This window comes from Tursiops truncatus, chromosome 3 (assembly GCF_011762595.2).
Source record: "Tursiops truncatus isolate mTurTru1 chromosome 3, mTurTru1.mat.Y, whole genome shotgun sequence".
Taxonomy (NCBI): Eukaryota; Metazoa; Chordata; class Mammalia; order Artiodactyla; family Delphinidae; genus Tursiops; species Tursiops truncatus.
This window is the reverse complement of record NC_047036.1, coordinates 129,173,561-129,193,884: the sequence shown is the minus strand read 5'-3', so window position 1 is coordinate 129,193,884 and position 20,324 is coordinate 129,173,561. Positions and strand designations below refer to the sequence as shown.

The window sequence follows — 20,324 nt, the reverse complement described above, 5'->3', positions numbered from 1 at the left end:
TCCCTTAGAGTGAAGGGAGCCAATGTGCTTCGAGAATTTTGTTTTGGCACCTCTGGACCACAGAGAAAGGCAGGAAAACCAGAACCGTAAATTGCACATCTGGAAAGGTCCTTTTGATCATTTAGTCCTTTTGAAAACCCTTGAACAAATCTGGAACAAATTGAGACCCTCAAAAAAATAGAATTTTTTTTTTGCAAAGGATAATGAGTCAGTGGCAGAGTTGGGATGAGACCCCAGGCTTCTGCTGCACTCACTGTTGTAAAACTTGATGTAAATTAACTCACTTTATCTTGTGAGGTATGCATTAATATTCCCACCTACAGATGAGGAAACTGAGGTACAGAGAGGTGAGATGACTTGCCCAAGGTCACACGGCTAGTAGGTGACTGAGCGAAAATTCAAACCCAGGCAGTTTCAGAAGAAAAAGAGTTTATTTCTGAGCTTTCTCAGTTATAATACCAGGCCTGAGAGTCACCAAGGTTTCTTTGATTTGGGCAGTGTTGCCCAATGGTCAACAAACCTAATCTTTGGAATTAGAGAGGTTTGAGTTCAAATTCCAGTTTTAGCCACATGACCTTGGAAAACTTTCTTCAGCAACTTAGACATCCTTTTCCTCTCTTGTAAAATATAATCTCACCTCTCTTGGACGGATGCAGAAACTCTCAGTTCTCTAGAATGGATTATTCTAGAGCATGGGATGTGACTGCAAAGAGTAACATATACTCAGCCTTGCCCTTGCCTGATGGGATGCTTGGACCTCGTAGGAAGTGAGCATCCTTTGGGGTCTGGGACTTGATTTTCTACCCATCCATTTCCTCTTCCCTTCCAGAAGCTCTCTGCAGTGTAAGCTCTGGTGATCCTAAAGTAAGCCGTGTGTTCTCACTGCTACAGAAGAGTGAGGTGAAGCCGAGGGAGAGAGGGAAGGCTGTGTGGGAGGGAGAAGAGGACACTGGGATGGACTCCATCAGTGAGGGGTGACTCTGAGAGGGGCAGGGGGAGTGGGGAGGGAGTGCTTATCAACCTCTCTCTATCTCCTATTTCTATATGTTTCTTTCTCTTACACACACACACACACAGAGGAAACTGAGAGGCAGCAGTGGGGTAAAAGAAGCCGCAAAGAACAGAACAAACAATTGCTCCAAATCCCAGCCCAGCTCTCCTGTTCAACTTCCGAGCGACTTCAAACAGGTTATGTCCCTTCTCTGGGTCTTAAGTGCCTCTTTTACAAAATGCGGGAGGGGTTGGGTGAGACGAGCCCCTGGGGACCCTTCAACTCTGGTTCTTTGGGATTCTTCAAGCCAGCGCAAAGGCACAGTCTTCATGGGACTACTGGCTGCGTGGATGCACCGTCATGATCCTTCCCAGAAACCTGCGGCCTCCGGGGGCCTCTCGAGCCTCTGACCGCCAGGCTCTGGCAGTTGGGGTGGAAGTTTATGGGGCTTGCATTACTTTTTTCACACAAGATTTTTCTCTGGCATCCTTTTAAAAATTTATTTACGTGTTCCAATTGAGCTGGAAGACAAAGCCAAGTTGCTTCCAGGACAAAAGTAAAACCGCATGCCTCTTAGTGCTTCTGGTATGAGCGCAGTGCAGTGGAAGGCACACAGACATGCTTGGTTCATGTCTGACGTTCATTTGGCTGTTAGAACCTGTCCTGTGGGAAGGCATGGGGAGGGGCGGGGACAGGGGGTCGTCCAGGCTGAAGGAGCAAACACCAAGAACAAGCAGGGTAGGCGGTTCCTAATACACTCTTCCCTATCGCTGGGTATTATTCAAGCAGGAACCAGCTGGATGGGCTTCTGTTGGGGATGTTGTAGAGGAGATTCTGGCCATTTATGGGAAGTGGACTAGATGCCCTCTGAAGCCCATCTCTACCTACTCATTTGCATATTTTTAGCTGTATTCATAGTCCCACGAGCCCTGATCTCTGCTTCTTTTAGCATAGACACAGGGACTTTGCCTTTAAGTGTGTGTAATAAGTGGGTACCAACATTGTTTATTTCCTGAGAAGTCATTTCACTCACTCATTCATTCATTCAGTGACTTTTTAAAGAACACCATTACATGCAAGTCACTTTGCCTGGTGAACTGGGAATTCATCAGTGAGAAAGGCAGACATATTCCTTCTTCCAGGAGCTTACAGACAAACAGGGAGGAAGGTGTTACATAATTGGGTTTCAGTTGTGGATGAGATTGAGTTTGGCAGGGGGTTGAGGGACCTCAAGGATAGTATCTTGTCCCCAGATATTTAGTGTTTTCTTTCCCCACTACTACTAATGATGATGATGATGGTGATGACAATGATTATGATGGTGGACATTGTTAATGTTTACTGAGTGCTTATTTTGGGCCACATATTACTATGAGCACTTATAAAGTATTATTTCATTTAATTCACATGGTAGCCCATGAGGAGGTAGATGATACCACATTCCTTGTTTTTACAGATGAGGTGATGAAAACTCAGAGAAGGTAGGTCACTTTACTAATATCACACAGCTAATAAATATAAAACCAGAATTCAAACTCAGGTCTGTCTGACCCAGAGCCACCCTTCCCAACTACTGCTCCAGCTCCCTAACTAGAGGAACCATACAGGAGCCAAACGTGACCGTGGGTGGTATTGAGATGGCATGTGCAGAAAAAGCGGCCGAGCTTGGCCTTACAGAAGGCAGAGACAGCTTTCCCACCACAGGGGAGCAAGGAGATGAAAGAGCATTTCTTCTCAAGACTGATACAGCAAAGAGGTAGCAGCATGGAGCTGGGGGCTTGGGTGAGCCGCCACATGGACCAGAACTGCCAACTCTAACATTTCACAGGAGGTCATCTGCCTCCACATGGCGGAAATGGCTGACCACCCCGGTCCCCAAATCCCCCAGTAAGACCTGGGATGACCCGTCCTCCGTGTGTTTCCCTCAGCTACTTTGTGCACTAGAAATCACAGTTGTCCCTTGGTACCCGTGGGGGATTGGTTAAGGAACCCCCGCAGATACCAAAATCTGTGGATTCTCAAGTCCCTTATATAAAATGGCATAATGGTATTTGCATATAACGTACTCTGATCCTCCCGTATACTGTAGGTCATCTCTAGATTACTTATAATACCTGATAAAATGTAAATGCTATGTCAATAGCTAGAAATACAATATAAATGCTATGTAAATAGTTGCCGCTGTGTGGCAAATTCAAGTTTTGCATTTTAGAACTTTCTGGATTTTTTTTCAAATATTTTTGACCTGCAGTCAGTTGAATCCACGGACATGGAACCCACAAACATGGAGAGCCAACTGTATAATTATAATGAAATTCTATCAGTGTACAGTGGAAAAGATACCCAATGGGAGTTTGAGAGCCTGAGTTTGAACTCCAGGTTTATTGCTGCAACTGTAGGCAAGATTTAAACTGAAGCCTTCTTATCGAGAACCTGTGTCCCCCTGGCACCCGTCCCCACCTCCCCCATGCTCAGCAGTCACATGGCACAGTATAAGAACATGGATTTTGGAGTTCTCTAGTCCTGGAGGGGAAGCCCAGCTCCATGACTTTATAAACTTCGTCACTGGAAAACTCACTAATCTTTCTGAACCTTAGTTTCTTCATCTGAAAAATGGGGATATATTATCAACCTCCAGGACAATTATGAGGATTTAATAGGTAACTGTTTAAGTATATATCATAGTGTCTGGAATGTAGCAGTCATTCAATGAATAATAGTAATCACCATTGTTATTATTGTTGTAGTTACTTATTAGGGGTTGAAGAAATTCTAGTTCAATGGCTCAGGTTAGCCTGGTCATCCTATTCTTATGATCACATCACTTGGCTTTTGCCAGATTCCTGAGAGCCAGACTCCATTGAGGAGTGCTTGCCTTCCCCCTCTGCAGATCAGTCATGTAACATCTTGGATTCTCAGTTCTCATTTCTATAAAGTGGGGATGAGGAATTCTCCCTTGCTTATGTCATAGGAGTACTGCAAGGTTCAAAACCCAGTGGTGTGATTCATGTCAAAACATCACATGAGCTATAACTTGGTGTAAAAATGAAAGGAGTTGCTGTTATTGTTACTGGTGCCGCAGGAGGCACCATATGGTCCACACAGAAAGACAACCAATATCTTCAGTCCTTCAGTGTTTCTCAAACTGGGGTCTGCTGGACCCTTTATAAATTCTCAGAGGTCTGCTAGTTCTCTACAAGAATTTTTAAATGTTGTGCTTTTTTGTTTCAATGAAAGTCAGATCATCAATATAAACAATCTGATCATTTGTCCCATGCTGTAAGTACTCATGTTTGCAGTCTCAGTGGACTGAAGAATTTAACCATTGGCTCAGTGTTTCCTAAACTGTGCAGACGCATTGTAGAGGTCCACATATCTTCCTTTTGAGAAACACCAATTTGTTCTAAGATTTGCGGCTGATGCATCACAGAGATAAAGAGCTATAACTCTGGAGCGCTCTGGCTGGTAGCTGTCTGCTATGATCACAATCTCAGAGCAGGGATTGAAAACCGAGTCAGTGCTGGGCTTGGAGGAGGACTGACAGCCAGACAAGAGAGCTTGGTTCATCAGGGGGCTCCAGGGCCCAGGGGCTTCTTTAAGAAATAATGGTAGAGTTCACCAATTTCCGCAAGGCTCAATTTCACTTTATGGACATACCAATGCTATGGAAATATAAATATACATCTATCCTATCATATATAAAATATGAATACATATATCAGCATATATATGCACAGGCATATATATGCATGTATACATACGGACACAACATGTGAATATGTACAGATGGGTAGATTTAGTATATGAAGTTAGGATTCTTCACCTGTGCAGAACACTTTAACTTTTTCAAGGCATGGTGGCATTCAGCAACATGTTTGGTTTCCCCAGTGACTCCATGAGCATATAGAATAGGAACTATTATTCCTGATGTGGAAACTGAGGGCTGGAAAATTGCCCAAGATCACAAAGATACTAGCTGAGGATGGTATCTGGACAAAACGCATGGCTTTGCTTTTCTGTTCTTTTTTTTATGACTCCCTGTTATAAAGCTCTCCTCTCTGACCCACAGTCTCCTTCCATCCTCTCTTCTAGCGGCCCTCCAAAGCCAGAAAAACATCCCTCCAAAGTGCTCTGTTACGAGAATGCTGTTGGCTTCTTGGAAGCTCCTGCATTCTGACAGGGACAGAAAGAACTGCAAAATAAAATGTAGCTCCCTCTTTTTGTTAAATCTTTCAAAAACTTCCTTCCTTAGTTTCTAACTCTTATTACACCCTAATCACAAACACTCTGAAGGAGGGGGTCAGTTCCATGCAGCGGCAGGCTAATTATGTGGCGGAATTTCTAAAAATTGTCATCTTATCAATTGCTTTATTCCTCTGAAGGGGGAAGAAAGACACACAGCACATACTCGACTATGTTTCAGACTGAATTAATTAGTAATTTGAAGCCTAATTATCAACTAATCTATTGGAACATGCAAGTCTTTTGTATTTGGATGCTATATGCAATTTGCATCCTATTAGTTGGCCGTTGTAAGGATTTGAGAGCTCATTAGGTCAGGGGGAAAAAAAAAGAATGCAGATCAGAAGGAAACAGACACCCAAAGGGCTGACTTGGTGATGTTGTGACCGAGGGGTCACTTGGCAACAGATGGAGCCTGGTGATGTAATTACCTGAGGTCATTCGGTGGCTTTGAGGCCACTGATGTGTAATTTCTGTCTTACCCTGGAGGGGTGATTATGCATGCCCCCAACCTTGCTCTGTGTATTCTCAAGCAGCAGTGCCCACGTGGTCTGTGCTGAGCGATGTCCTGATGAAGTGGAAAAGGCATTGGGTGCTGCCCACTAACCCTGGTGCCAGGCCTCGCTCTATCACTGACTTGCTGTGTGACCCTGGCCAAGTCACACCATCTTGCTGGTTTGACTACAAGCAAATGTTTCCCTATAAGCAAATGAGACTTAGATACAGCTGACTTCCAAAGTCCCTTCTAGGACTAAGGATCTGGGATTCAAGGGGTGTCAAGAGCTTTCTTCCTTATGAAGTCAAAAATTTCATCCTTGCAAATGTTTTTTGTTTTTTAAGATTTTTTTTGATGTGGACTATTTTTAAAGTCTTTATTGAACTTGTTACAATACTGCTTCTGTTTCATGTTTTGTTTTTTTGGCTGTGAGGCATGTGGGATCTTAGCTTTCCAACCAGGGATCAAACGCGTACCCCCTGCATTGGAAGGCGAATTCTTAGCCACGGGGCCTCCAAGGGAAGTCCCTTCCAAATGGTTTTTGAGGGTGAAACTCTTGGTTCGCCAAAAATCTTTGGACGGCCATCTGCCATTTAAAATGCAAATATCTCTGAGAAAGGTAGCATATATATCTATTAACAGCTGGGTCTAAATTAACCTATCGCAAGAAGTCCTTCTTATTTCCAGTCCTGACCCTGAAGTATTAGGACAGCCAAGGCAAGGAAGTTTTGAAGAGGAAAGAAGGTTAAGCCAGGGATCTGAGGCTGGAGATCCACCCAGAAAGAGAGACAGAGCTTAAGAATTAGGAAGGTGTTTTAGATCCTGCCATTTTGACCTTTACATATACCCAGCCCCTGTGCCTTTGTTCTATTAATGATCTTGGTTCCAAAAGCAAGTAGAAAATATCCGTCTCTGGTTCAATTAATAATTACTATTACTCACAGGAATAATCAACACAAAATAACATCGCTAAAACTGAGTGATATCATTTGTTATAGACAAAAGGTAAAAATCACATCTTAAAGGAAACACCAAATCATAAAGACAGGCCAGGATAATAAGCTAACTTTGTAGAAAAAGCTATCATTAAGGAAATGTGACAATTGCTCACACTGGCACATGGCAAAATTTGTTATTTATTAAAATTTGCTGGAAAATAAATAAAATAAAATTCAAAAAAAAATTTGCTGGGAGATGTAACCACTTTGGAAAACAATTTTGACTGTTTTGACTACAGTTTTGACTGTTTTGAGTTTCTCAAAATATTAAACATAGAGTTGCCATGTATCCTAGTGATTTCACTCCTAGGTTTATGCTCAAGAGAAAAACTTGTAACAAATGTAACAAAACTTGTAGTAGCATTATTCATAATAGTCCAAAAGTGAGAACAACCCAAGTGTCCATCAACTGATGAATGGATAAGCAAAATGGGATACATCCATATAATGGAATGTTATTTGGCAATAAAAAGGAATGCAGTACTGATTCGTGCTACAACATGGATGAACCTTGAAAACATTACGCTAAATGAAAGAAGCCAGTCACAAAGGACCGCATATTCTATGATTCCACTTATATGTAACATCCAGAGTACGCAAATCCATAAGGATATAAAGTAGATTTTGCTGGTTGCCTAAGGCTGGAGGAATTTGTGGGGCGATGGGGAATCACGGCTAATGGGTATGGGTTTCTTTTGGGGGGGTGATGAAAACGTTTAAAAATGAGATTGTGGTGATGGTTTCACAATTCTGTGAATATATATAAAACCATTGAATTGTATACTTTAAGTGGATGAGCTGGATGGCATGTAATTAGCTCTTTAGAAAATAAGACAGGTAAAATAAAATTACATTTGGCTTTGGGAAAAAACTACTGGAAATATCAAACTTCATGATTAAAAAAGTAAGAGGAGCAAAACATGACGCAGGAAAAACAGACTTGTCAAAAACGGTGGTCACAAAAGAAAACTCATAATTGTGCATGTTGCTGGGTAAAATTTAACATGTGCAAAAAATTATTTTATGAGGCAAGTCTTCATACCATGGAAAATCATTACACCCAATAAAAATACTGCAGCACATAAAAATGAAAATAAAATATTTTTTTAAAAGCTTGTCTATGCCACATAAAAAAGGGAATAAAAACTAAGTTGACATAATATTGTTTATGCTGTAAAACTGTTTCTGGTTAAAGATCTGTCAGCACTAGCATCATTATGATTTAAACATTTATATTTATAAACAGTAAAACTATCACTGGTGTCAAAATAGAGGGTCAAAACCAGTGGGGTCAAAACATTTTGTATCATTCAAAGATGTGGTGATTTTGTTCTTATCGCCAAGTGGCAGAGCCAATTAAAGCTGGAATTGTGATGACTGAGGAAGGCCTGCCCACCAGCAGGGTGTCTTCCAAGGAAGCTTAGAGGTTCACCTTGAGTGTGCTGTGGTTTGACAAGCAGGTATGTGAAGGGGAAAAGGCAAAGCTTGGAAGTGCCCCTCCCACCCACGCCGTTCCCTCCAGCCAGGGACCACAGAAGCAAGCCGGGTACCAAACACAGAAAGACCCACCATTTGAGAGCCCGCAGTGTCCTCTACTCACCAGATTTGCAAGGATATAGTGGTAGCCAATGCCGTTCTTCTCCAGCTTTACAATCTACAAAACACAACGAGAGGGGATGCATTAATCATACTGACAATTAAAGCTACACCAACAATGACCAGCAATTAACACTGAGTACTGAAAATGTGCCCTGTTCTATCCTAAGTACCCAAACTACAATATCACAACCATCCAATGGTGGTGGCATTGCTGATATCCTTGTTTTACAGATGAGGAATTGAGACTTAGAGAAATCAAATAAACTCCCTGAAGTTACCCAGCTATTAAGTGCAGATGTAAGGCCTGACATCAGTTTTGCCTGATTCCAGGGGTAGAGTAGTGGTATCATAACCCCAAGGTCCAGGCTAGAATGCTCACTTCTTTCCTTCTTCCATAAAGCCTTCCCATACATAGTGGGAATCTTATGTTGTATTGAATTCCTTGTCACTGTTACAACAACATCTGCTGCTTGGGTGGACAGATGGGTGGACGGGTGGAAGGATAGTCAAATGGGTAGGTGGATGATTCCACCCCAGTTCTTGAACTTCAAATCCTTGAATGGACCATATTCAGATACAGTTCCTTCCTTCCCTGAATTTTGTGCCTTCTTCCCTAAACCCGTTGGATACTCAGACATCAATGAGCCATTCAACCCGGAAGCTGGAAGAGAACGTCAGGATCATCTGGTCTGGCCCCTCACTGTACAGATGGGAAGTCCAGGCCCAGAGAGACGAAGTGATGTGCCAGCTCCCACAGCAGTATGGTAGCAGTGTCAGGACAGGGACCTGGCTATTGTGAGCCTTTCCATATGATGCCTGATTCAGAGCCAGGGTCCCCAGACACCCATCCATCTTCAATGTGCAGACCAACCCTAACTGCAGGCAAGAAAATATTTGTAGAAAGAACTACCCGGTGGTTTGCTTGGGCATCCAGACATTCCACCCAGCAAGGAACAGCTAAGACCGCAGTCCTTGGTTTAGTCCTAGCTGAGCCTGCAAGTTAACTTGATCTATTTCTTTATTATTATTATTTTTTAATCATCAAATTGAGGTTAGTACACCCTGCTCAGTGCCTCTCTCCCTGCACTGTTGCAAGGACGCATAGAACACATGAGAAGCACTTGGGCGGCTTCTCTAACTGAATAAAATTTCAAGGTTATTAACACCCACATTCAGACATCTCCTTAACTGGATGTATGTGCATAGCGGCTCACATTTTTTTAATGTAGGGAATAATTAAATGCAAGCACACACAATGAATGCTCTGAAACAGTGGTTAGCATGTGAAATTCCAGACTATGGAGTGCCAAGACTCTGGGGATGATAGTTTTATTAATAATTCTTCATTACTTTTTCATTTTCTTGTCAAATGGTTTTTTGCTCTTTCAACAATGAGATACCTTTATGAGGAACCTGTTCAGCTTCTAAAAAGCACAAAATAGCAAATAAAAGATAGTTTGAAACCCAGTGCATCCAGGCAATGGATAAGAATAGTCCCTGCAGGATGAAATTACAGGTTGAAACATAGGAAACAGCCGATAATTAATGACTTTTGACCAATAAGAATCAGTAATTTCATACGGTTTGACCTAACACAAACCGTCCAACCCATCTACTCACCTACCTACCTGATGGCCTAGCTTCCCTTTCACAGACATTAAGTGCTTCCTATCTATCAAGCGCTGTGCTGGAGATATAGTGGAAAGTGAAACGAGCGTGGTGCTTGCTGTCCTGGAGGTCACAGTTTACTGGGAGGAGACCCATACTTAAACAGATGAAGAGATACAGGTACACAGGGTTACAAACTGAGAAAGTTGTTATAAAGGTAATGTACACTTGGAGTCCCCTGCCTCACTCACCCCATCTCTTCAAAGCTCATTTCCACTGGATTGCCTTAATTCACAATCTTTGTGTCTGGAAGGCCCTTTCCCATTCTCTCTAATTATTCATAACCTTTATGGCTGATCTCTAATCCCAACTACTCTGTAAAGCCTTCTCTGATTAATTAATTCACTCAACAAATATTTATTGAACATGGGCCACATGCGAAGCTCTACGCTGTGTGCTAGGGACAAGCTATGAACAAATGAGGCAAGATCCCCAGGCCCTCGTTGAGCTGAGTTGACACTTTAGCAGGGAGCCAGGTGGTAAATATATAAACAGATAAATGAACACGATTTCAGCAGGTGAAAAGCACGTTGAAGACAATACAACAGGGTAAGGTGATGGATGGCCTGGTCCTGGTGTCCCTCATCCATCTCTAACTCATTCTGAACTTAATGACTGTATTACATAATTAAGTGTCTTATATATTGATAAAGCATTATATTCTAATCACCCTGTTCCCTGCTCACAAACCTTCACTGGCCCTCCACTGTTTACAGAATAAACCCCAGACTCTTTGGGGTGGTTTCCAAAGGTGGTCACAATCATGGGTTCATCTCCTTTTCATTGCCTTCCAGTAAACAATTGACATCCTCCACTTGGCCTCTTAAGCCCCTCTGTGAACCTTGGCCCCTACATGCCCTCTGGGCCTCCCTACATGCTCTTACCTCCAGCTTAAAGGCTCTTTTCCAGTCAAAGGCTACCTGTAGATATCTAGACCCATCTGACATTTGGGATCTTAGAGCATTCATTGATTCCTTATTCTTCTCATTCATTCAAAAAATATTTACTGAATACCTACTAGGTGCCAAGCACTCTTCAAGGCACTGTGGATGCAGCAGGGAAGAAAACAAAACAAATCCTAATAGAGCTTATATTCCCATCGGGGCACTAGAGCCTGAGACAGGCAGTTAATTCCCTATTTGGATTCGGAATCATTGTCTTCCTCCTCAGGTTAGGCAGAACATTTGTGTTAGACTGAAAAGATCCCAATTACTGAGTGTGAGATAGTCTAGGATGATGCTAAGATGTCAGAACGCAAATCAGAAGATGTAACTTTTAGACTCACGGTCATTGTCACTAACTAGTTGTCTGAACTCAAGACAAATCATTCAACCAATATGACCGTCAGTCATCCCATCTGTAAAGTATGAATGCAAATGGTAGATCAGGTGATTTGTAAGATCCTTTCAGCATTTGGTCTTACTTTTCAGAATAGAAGAATCCAAGGATTAAAAAAGTTAATACACTGCAATCTAAAATATTCATGCAAACAAGTTCCTTCCTTCCCAAACACAAGTTTGTCCTTTGACAGAGGGAGTAGCTATAGACAGCACATGTGCTGAAAGTTGCATTTTTAAAAGGTTGGGCCCTGTAGCCCGACCAAGATAGATTTGACTTCCTGCTTTCCTTCTATGTGAAATCCCAGGCAAGTGTAATGTCTTGTTTCTTCATTTATAGAATAGGGGGTCTAATAGAAGCTGTTTTTATAGAGATGACGTGAGGATGAAGTGGAATTATACATGGAAAGAGCTTGGCATAATGTCTGGTATATGGTAAGCACTCAGAAAATAGTACCAACAGCTTTATCTTCACTATGGAATAATACAGCAGGAGTCATCAGTCTTTAAGAATACCAACTTATCATTCAACACTTTCTCTACCTCCTATCTCATCTAATCTTTTTATCAGCTTTGTAGAACAGGGGCCTTCATTCCTATTTTACAGATGAGTACACTTATGCCAAAGAGGGAGTGACTCAAGAAAGCAGTATCATACCCACAACAACTTGACTGAATCTCCGGGGAATTATGCCAAATGAAAAAAGCCATACCCCAAACATTACATACTATGTAATCCCATTTATATCACACTCTTAAAATAAGAAAATTGCAGAAATGGAGAACAGGTTAGAGAGTGCCTGAGGAAAGGGAAAAAGAGAGGGAGAGAGGGAAGCCAGGTGAGGACAAAAGGGCAACACAGATGATCTTTATGGTGATGGAAACGTTCTGTACCTCGAAGGTATCAATGTCAATGTCAATTTCCTGGTTGTGATATTTCACTATAGTTGCTATAGTTTTCTAAGATGTTACCATTGGGATAACTGGATATGTGGTACATGGGATCCCTCTGTATTATTTGTTACACACGCATATGAATTTGTGTCTCAAAATTAAAAGTTTAACTAAGAAAACAAAGCAAAACAAAAGAAAACCAGTACCAGTTGGCACTATGAATAGCCAAAATGGGTGAATCCTTACATATATCACTTTCTGTGGGGCAGGCTCTATTCTAAGTGCTTTACATGTATACATGGATTCTTCTAACCCTCGCAAGAGCTCTCTAAAGGTAGTTATTATCATCATCATTATTATTATGCCCATTTTACGGATCAGGAACCTGAGATGTAGAAATGAAAAACCTGGCCCAAGTTCACAGAGCTAGCAAATATTAGAGCTGGGGATGTGAATCCCAGGCAGTCTAGCTCCAGGGTCTCTACTTTGAACCAGTACTCTATTCTGCTTTACTTAACTAGAATTCCAGTCCCATGACTCCAGCTCAAAAAACTCCCATCTCAATGGAAACAATTTTTGCTGGTTTCTCTCTCTGAGAGGGAAGCCATATCCGCACTTTGTAAAGTAGAACACAGAGTTAACGCCTCAAAGAACCCCTGACTTTCAAAATCTCTCCTATTCAGTTCCCGAGGCCTCTGAGCAATTGCTGAGCGGGTGCTGAGATTCCCTGTGGGAGCCCCAGGGGTCTTGAGGGCCATTAACAAGCTCTGTCATGTTGTCAAGTACTTAAAACTGCCATCTTTACTTGTATAGCACTGTTCAAAAACGATTGCAAAATCTACTTCCTTGCTAGCTCATCTGAATACACAAATGTAATTTAAAAAGACAAGTGACCTATCCAATGACACATGCTTTACTTCTGAGAACTGGAGGAACCGTGGCTTAGAGATGTCTGGCTAAAGACTACTGAGATTACAGTGCCCTTTCTTGGAACGGACAATCAATTAATTGCTCAGACACATGGATGTGTTCCAGGAAAGGGAGATGCCTGGTGCCTCCTTGGACTCAAAACTGGTCAGTGGGCCAAATGGATGAGAAACCAAATGCTAGACCAGTGGGTAACAGAACTCAGAGCTAAGCCAGGAATCTGGCTCTACAGGTTGTGATAGCAGTTTACAAACTCTAAAATGCAATGTGTTTTGCTTTTTAACAAGAAAAGGAAGCACTGGAGGTAAGTTTTTGGTTAACTGATCCGAGAACCATTTGAAGTCCTGCGTGAAGGCTCCCACTGTTTGTGCTGTTTCGTAACATGGCAGAATTAAACTGTATGAATTACAGAATGTGAGAAGGCAGGCTTCTGGTTTCATCTAGTCAAGAACTCTCTTTGTAACACCAAAGGCAAAGGGTCACCCCGCTCGCTCATGAGCTGTCTCCCACGCCCACCCTGAGGGCACTTTGCTGCACTCACTACCTGGCCCAGGATAGCACTGAGGCGCTCGGATTCACAGTCCACCACCACCAGCCTCTCCTTTTTCTTCTCCAGGTCCTGGAAGAGCATCCGGTATCCCTCCTCTGTGGTTGTCAAAATGTTGACGGCTGTCACCTGCCAGTTCTTCTCGGCCGCTGTGTCTAGGACTTTCTGCAGGACGGACAGACCTGGAGGTCGGGTGAGTAGGACAGAGAGGTGGCAGTCAGGATCCACAGCATCACCCCACTTCCGCCAACCCCGCTCCTCCACTAAACTCAGCTCCAGCTTGCTCTTCGCAAGTCTGAGCTCACCGAGGTCAGGTTCTGCGTCTGTTTTGTGTTTCTGTTTGCAGAACATAGCACGCAATAGAGTCAGTGATTAAACATCGAATCTGAGGCTCAAATCCTGATGCTACAAATATACTAGTTAAATGATCTTGTACGGACTAATTCACCTGGCTACAGTTTAGTGTCTTCAGTAGTAAAAGGGTGATGTTAATAACGTCCACCTCGCACTGTCATCCTGAGGATTGAATGAGAATGTCTCCAGCATGGCAAGGGTTTTATAAACATTGATTACTGTTAGGTGTTTAGCAACTGCTGATTAAATGTGCTAACGTGATATCTAAACAGCACCTAATAATTGTCAACCACGTTTACGCATGTTCAGTATACCTCAGTACCTGGTGCTCTGCCTGTCACACAGTAGGTATTCAATCAATGTGTACTGAGTTAAGCTACTCTCTTCTGATTTATAGCTAAATGATAGAGGAATCCATTACTCAGTACTGCTTTGTTTCATCTTTGGGACATAGATGGTGTATTAGTTTCCTACTGCGGCTGTAACAAATTATTGTAAACGTAGTGGCTTCAAACAACATATTTATCATCTTATACTGCCAGAGGTCGGATGTGTGGAACGAATCTCCTTGAGCTAAATTCAAGTTATGGGCAGGGCTGTGTTATTTTCCGGAGGTTCGAGCGGAGAAATTGTTCGTGCTTTTTTTTTTTTTTTTTTTTTTTTTTGCGGTACACGGGCCTCTCCTGTTGTGGAGCACAGGCTCCAGACGCGCAGGCTCAGCGGCCATGGCTCACGTGCCCAGCCGCTCCGCGACATGCGGGATCCTCCCGGACCGGGGCATGAACCCGTGTCCCCTGCATCGGCAGGCGGACTCTCAACCACTGTGCCACCAGGGGAAGCCCTCTTGCCTTTTCTGATTCTGGCGGATGCCCGCTCTCCTTGGTATATAGCCCCTTCCAGCTTCAAAACTAGCAGTGACTGGTTGAGTCTCTCACATTATACTCTGACCCTGACTCTTCTGCCTTCAACTTGCACACTTAAGGACCCTTGTGATTACACTGAGCTCACCCAAATAATCCAGGATAATCTCTCTGTTTTTTTTTTTAATTAATTAATTTATTTGTTTTTATTTTTGGCTGTGTTGGGTCTTCATTCCTGTGCGCGGGCTTTCTCCAGTTGCGGCGAGCGGGGGCTACTCTTCGTTGTGATGTGCCGGTTTCTCATTGTCGTGGCTTCTCTTGTTGCGGAGCACAGGCTCTAGGTGCATGGGCTTCAGTAGTTGTGGCTTATGGGCTCTAGAGCACAGGCTCAGTAGTTGTGACGCATGGGCTTAGTTGTTCCGCGGCATGTGGGATCTTCCTGGACCAGGGCTCGACCCCGTGTCCCCTGCATCGGCAGGCAGATTCTTAACCACTGCGCCACCAGGGAAGCCCATCTCTCTGTTCTAAGGTCAGTCGATTAGCAATGTGAATTCCATCTGTAACCTTAATCCCTCTTGCCATTTAACATAACATATTCACAGGTTCCAGGAATTAGAACACAGATGTCTTTGGCGGAGAGGGGAAGGTCAGTGTTCTGCCTGCAACAGATGGTTATTTCATATTTCACTCTTGCATTATTAATCAATCTTTTGCACATATATCACTTCTGTCTTCCAATAACATTGCTAATCCCTCCCATAGTGACCAGTATGGTGCCTGGCATAAAGAGTCATCTGTAGATTGATTCTGTTGTTTCTTCCTTTTTGTTTTTTAAAGTATAAGGTTGGTATGCTTAAGTCACGTTTACTGAAAGTTTACTATGTGTCTGGCATTGCCCTGTTAGCTTTCCTGTCTTCAATTCACTTAATTCTCTGAGGTAGGTACCGTTATTATCCATGTTTCACAAGTGTGGAAATGGAGCTTCAGAGAGATTTAGTCATTGGCCCAAGCCCGCACAGCTAGCAAATGGCAGAACTCTGAGTTCAGAGTTGTGAGGTAGGCGGAGCCCCTTTGAGTATGGGCGCTTTGCTGACTGACCCCAGAGATGATCCTCTATAATGAAAGTTACATTTTTCTGTCTATGCCACTTCCAGACCTCAAGCCTCATTATGCCACAAAACTGACCTGAAATAGCCCTTCTGCAGGTCATCCTCATAATGGCTGCTTGTCTGAGAAGGGAAATCATTAAAATAGAGAGAAGGGAAAATTGAAGAAAATAGAGTGCTTCTGGCCTCTCCTGCCAGCTAATTCTCATTGAATAACCCTGCCTAACTCTTCCTGAAAAACCATTTCACAAAGCACTCTCCTATTCAAAAGTCTTGTAAGCCTCCCTAAAGGCAAACTTCTATAAAACCTCCTTTTTGCTCAGGGCAAAATTCCTGTGCCTCACTTTCCAGACCTTGTATGATCCATTTATTTATTTACAACAATAATGACTGAGTTCTTACAGGACTATTTAGTATACCAGGGGAAGGTAGGACCGTACAACAGAAGCAGCACAGGAGTTAGAAAAAAGAAGAGAGTTTCCATTTAGAAGGTCAGGAAATAGAGAAAGTGGTGTTCCAGTAGGTTGCAAAAGAAAGGAAGAATTTGCATATGTAGATTTGAGAAGGGAAGTGCATCCCAGAAACTGGAATTGTTTGAGTCAAGATACAGAGAAGAAAAAAGTATTGGAAACATTTAGAAAATGGAGTGGAAAATTCAAAATTCAGGTGGAGGCAGAATTAGAAAGGCCTGGGAAGGTTGATGTTGATGCTGGTGATGATGATGACAGCGGTTACATATATAGAAGACCCTGCACAGTGATTATGTTGTAGGCACTGTGCAGGCCCTTTCTAGTCATTGTCTCATTCAGTCCTCACAACTCTATGATGTAGAGACTGGTTTTATCTTCATTACAGAGATGAAAAAACGAAGGAATAGAGAATTTTATCCCCATTACAGAAGTGGTCGAACTGAGGCAGAGAGAGCTTGCCCAAAGTCAAACAGCTGGAGAGGAGGGAACATAGAATTCAGATGCAGGTCTGCCTGACTCCAGAATCTATGCTCCTAAAAGCCATATCATGAGGCATGAGCCATGAGCCATTCAACTGAGGTCCTTGGACTTTGAGTCTGGGCTCAGGTACCATGGAAACTTGGTAAGCTGTAGAGTGACATGGGGTGTTAAGACGGTTATTCTCTCAAAGGACGTGTTTCCACATGTGAGTTATAGATTAATTACCAAAAATTCAGTTCACAGACATAAAACATTTCTGGATCATTCCTCCGTGATCCCTGCCTTTCAAGAAGACAGAGAGGCACCATTATTCTTCCTGCTGATAATTTTCTCTTCATCCCTCCACAGTCCCCCTCCCCTGGCTTACCCCGGTCAGCATCATAAATGTAGACAAATTTTTGCCACTTGTAATGGTCGATGATACTGATGAGGGCATCCTGCAGCTCGGGACGCAGCTGAAGGACAAACTGGTTGGATGTGTCAACAGGAAAGCTCGGTGTAATGAAGCAGACATGGAGGGCCCCGCAGAAGGAGGTCAGCATGTTGACAGTCCTCCGTTCATAAAACCCAAAGATGGCATAGACTCCTTTAGAGAACTGGGAACAGACTGGAAGAGGAGAAGAGAAAAATTAATGGATAGAAGGTACTGCAACCATGCTGTCAGGTGGCTCTAAAACTAAATCATCCACTAGTCTATCCATCCAACCCATCATCCATCTGTTATCTAGCCATCCACCCATCCAACAAATCCATCACTCCCTTCGTTCAATCCACCAATCTGTCCAACTGTCCATCCATTTTACCCATCTCTGCATCCATTCACCCAATCATCTGTCCAACCTACCCATCCATCTGTCGAATCCAATGTTTATTAGGTACCAATTCCATACCAAATGTTGTCATGGTTATCAATTATAAATGTATGCAAAGCTGTTTTGTATGCTCTTTCACTTTTGTATGCTCTTTCATACAATCTGTATGCTCTTTCACTTTATCTGTACAAGGTAGGAAAAGGATGGCTGGGTCATTTTTTAAAGGGGAAAACCAAGGCTCAGAAAGTTAATGAACATGTCCAATATGGTAGCACAGCTAGACCATATCTGAGTTAGGCAGGTATCTTGAACCCAATCCAGTGATCTGTCTATGACACTGCCCATCACGTCAAGGCAAAGCATAATAAGATGCCTTAGGAAGAAGGTCTGTCAGCTTGCTGCTGATACATGTTTAAGAAAACAAGATTTTCCCAGCCAGCCCTTAGTTTTCAGTGTACATTTCTCTGCTGATGTTCGTCTTGTGTTTGTACATCCTCCTGGCTGATTCTTCAGCCCCCCGCCCCGCAGTTTATCAGCCACAGTAGTAGCTTAGCTGTGTGAGCATCCCCACAGGAGCTATTTTGTAAGATCCCAGTGCAGTTACCAGTACTGGTTTGTGTTCGGTTACGCTGCTGGTTAGAATATAATGCCAAAAAGTTAGCCCCAAGGTTATGGGGCTAAGTCCAGGTAATTCAGCTACTAAACTTCATTATAATATGTGGTACAGGATAAGGGTTCATAGGCTTTGCCCCAGTCAAGTGATCAACCCCAATGCCAACCCCAGTGCCTGAAAATTACCATCTTGATATGGATGGTGAGGCAGACGAGTCCTCCTCATCACAGTAACTGTGCTTTAGGGTGCTCTGCCGTATATGGTAAGCTGTTTAGTTCTCATCACAACCCTGTGACTTTGGTATTATCACTTTTCTTTTAAGATGATAATGTTGATATCCCTAGATCCTCTGCTCTCTTTACCGTATCACCTGCTTCCGTGACCCCGTGCTGCCTTTGTAGATGGGCTCTCAAATTACGCTCCATGAACACTGCCCAGATGTGTTCCATGAACGTTAGCCCCGCAGAATGCTCCTTAACAAAGAAAAGGCTTCTTTGCTCAGAGAAATTTGGGAAATGGTGCAAACCCTGTCCTCCTCTTGGAGTTTCAAACTGCATACTAGCTACATAAAAGATTGAGAGGAATCTTGTTCAACTTTAACACGGATTTTCTCAAATCCATACGCCCCCAGGACCCTTTGTTGGTGAATACTTTTTAACATGTTACTGATTCACTGGGCCACGCTGCACTAAAGAATGCCATTAGCCACTGGGACCCAGTTGCCTACTGAGTCTAGGTTCTCAGTCAGTCCCTAGACCCTCCCTTCATGTCCCTGAAAGATAATCTTTTAAAGACTGTAATGGAAGCATACAAGTCATCTGTCTAACTTCCAGGGTAACCCAGCATACCATCTACAGGAAACCTGGCAGGTGCCCTTTATTGTGTGTGTGTGTGTGTGTGTGTGTGTGTGTAAATTTAATTTTTATTGTATATTGGAGTATAGTTGATTTACGATGTTGTGTTAGTTTTAGGTGTACAGCAAAGTGATTCAGTTATACATATACATATAACCATTCTTTTTCAGATTCTTTTCCCATATGGGTTATTACAGAATATAGAGTTCCCTGTGCTATAGGGAACAAGTAGACCCTTGTTAATTGTCTATTTTATGTATAGTAGTGTGTATATGTTAATTCCAACCCCTAACATCTGCTTGCACACTGAATTACTGGGCATGCACTGCTTCTCAAGGTGCCCAGTCCATTGACTGACCACTCTTTGAAACCAGAACCTCATATGCCTGCTCTTAACCCACTCCACGGCCCTCCTGGTATCCAAAGGTGGCCCTCATGGACTTCAGCTTTATGGCATTTGGTTTTCAGTAGTGATGTTCATCCTCCACCTAGAAACCAGAGGGATCCTTTTAATTAAAAAAAAACCAAAAAAACAAAGAAAACACACTGTTTCCCTTCCTTGTGCAAAAACCTCTTACAAATTTTGAGGTTTCCCACTGCACACAGGAAAAATCTCCAAACATCTGACCATGACTCTGAGGCAGAGTGACCTGCCCCTTTGCCCCCTCCTGCCTCACACCGCTGCCCTCGCTCCCTGCTTAGCCACCTGGCCTGTGTTCTGTGCCTCCGGCCTCCACACTTGTTCTGCCCTGGAGACTCTGCGCTCCACCTGCAGTGCTCTTCCCTTACTTCTCTGCAATGCTGACTCCTTTTCAGCAATTTTATCTCAACTCAAATCTCACCTCCCTGAACAGGACTTCCTTCATCACCTCTTCTAAATAGTGATTCCACCCTCCCCTCAACCCTCTATAAGTCTCTATCACATCCCCCTGTCTTATCTTTCATGCTTGAATTATTATTATTTGAAGGTGTTTTCTTTTTTTACTTGTATGTATCTGTGACTGTTCTGGTCAGTGTTAATTCCCTAAAAACAGGGGTCTCATTTATGCCCCAAAGCCAGCATAACGCCTGGGACA

General features: G+C 42.9%; 1 protein-coding gene across 3 annotated transcripts in view; it reads right to left on the bottom strand.

Annotated features, from left to right (window-relative positions):
• GRIA1 (glutamate ionotropic receptor AMPA type subunit 1) overlaps positions 1–20,324 on the bottom strand; it is a 304,982-nt gene that overhangs the window by 126,451 nt on the left and 158,207 nt on the right. For all 3 annotated transcript variants that reach the window (XR_012330926.1, XM_019924773.3, XM_019924772.3), the window contains exons 3-5: positions 17,337–17,576; positions 13,697–13,881; positions 8,328–8,381 (exon numbers count right to left, since the gene is read on the bottom strand). Coding sequence is in view for 2 of the 3 variants with exons in the window: in XM_019924773.3 (XP_019780332.1) it covers positions 8,328–8,381; positions 13,697–13,881; positions 17,337–17,576 (479 nt within the window). In the remaining variant the exon portion in view is untranslated. The remainder of the gene's footprint in view (positions 1–8,327; positions 8,382–13,696; positions 13,882–17,336; positions 17,577–20,324) is intronic.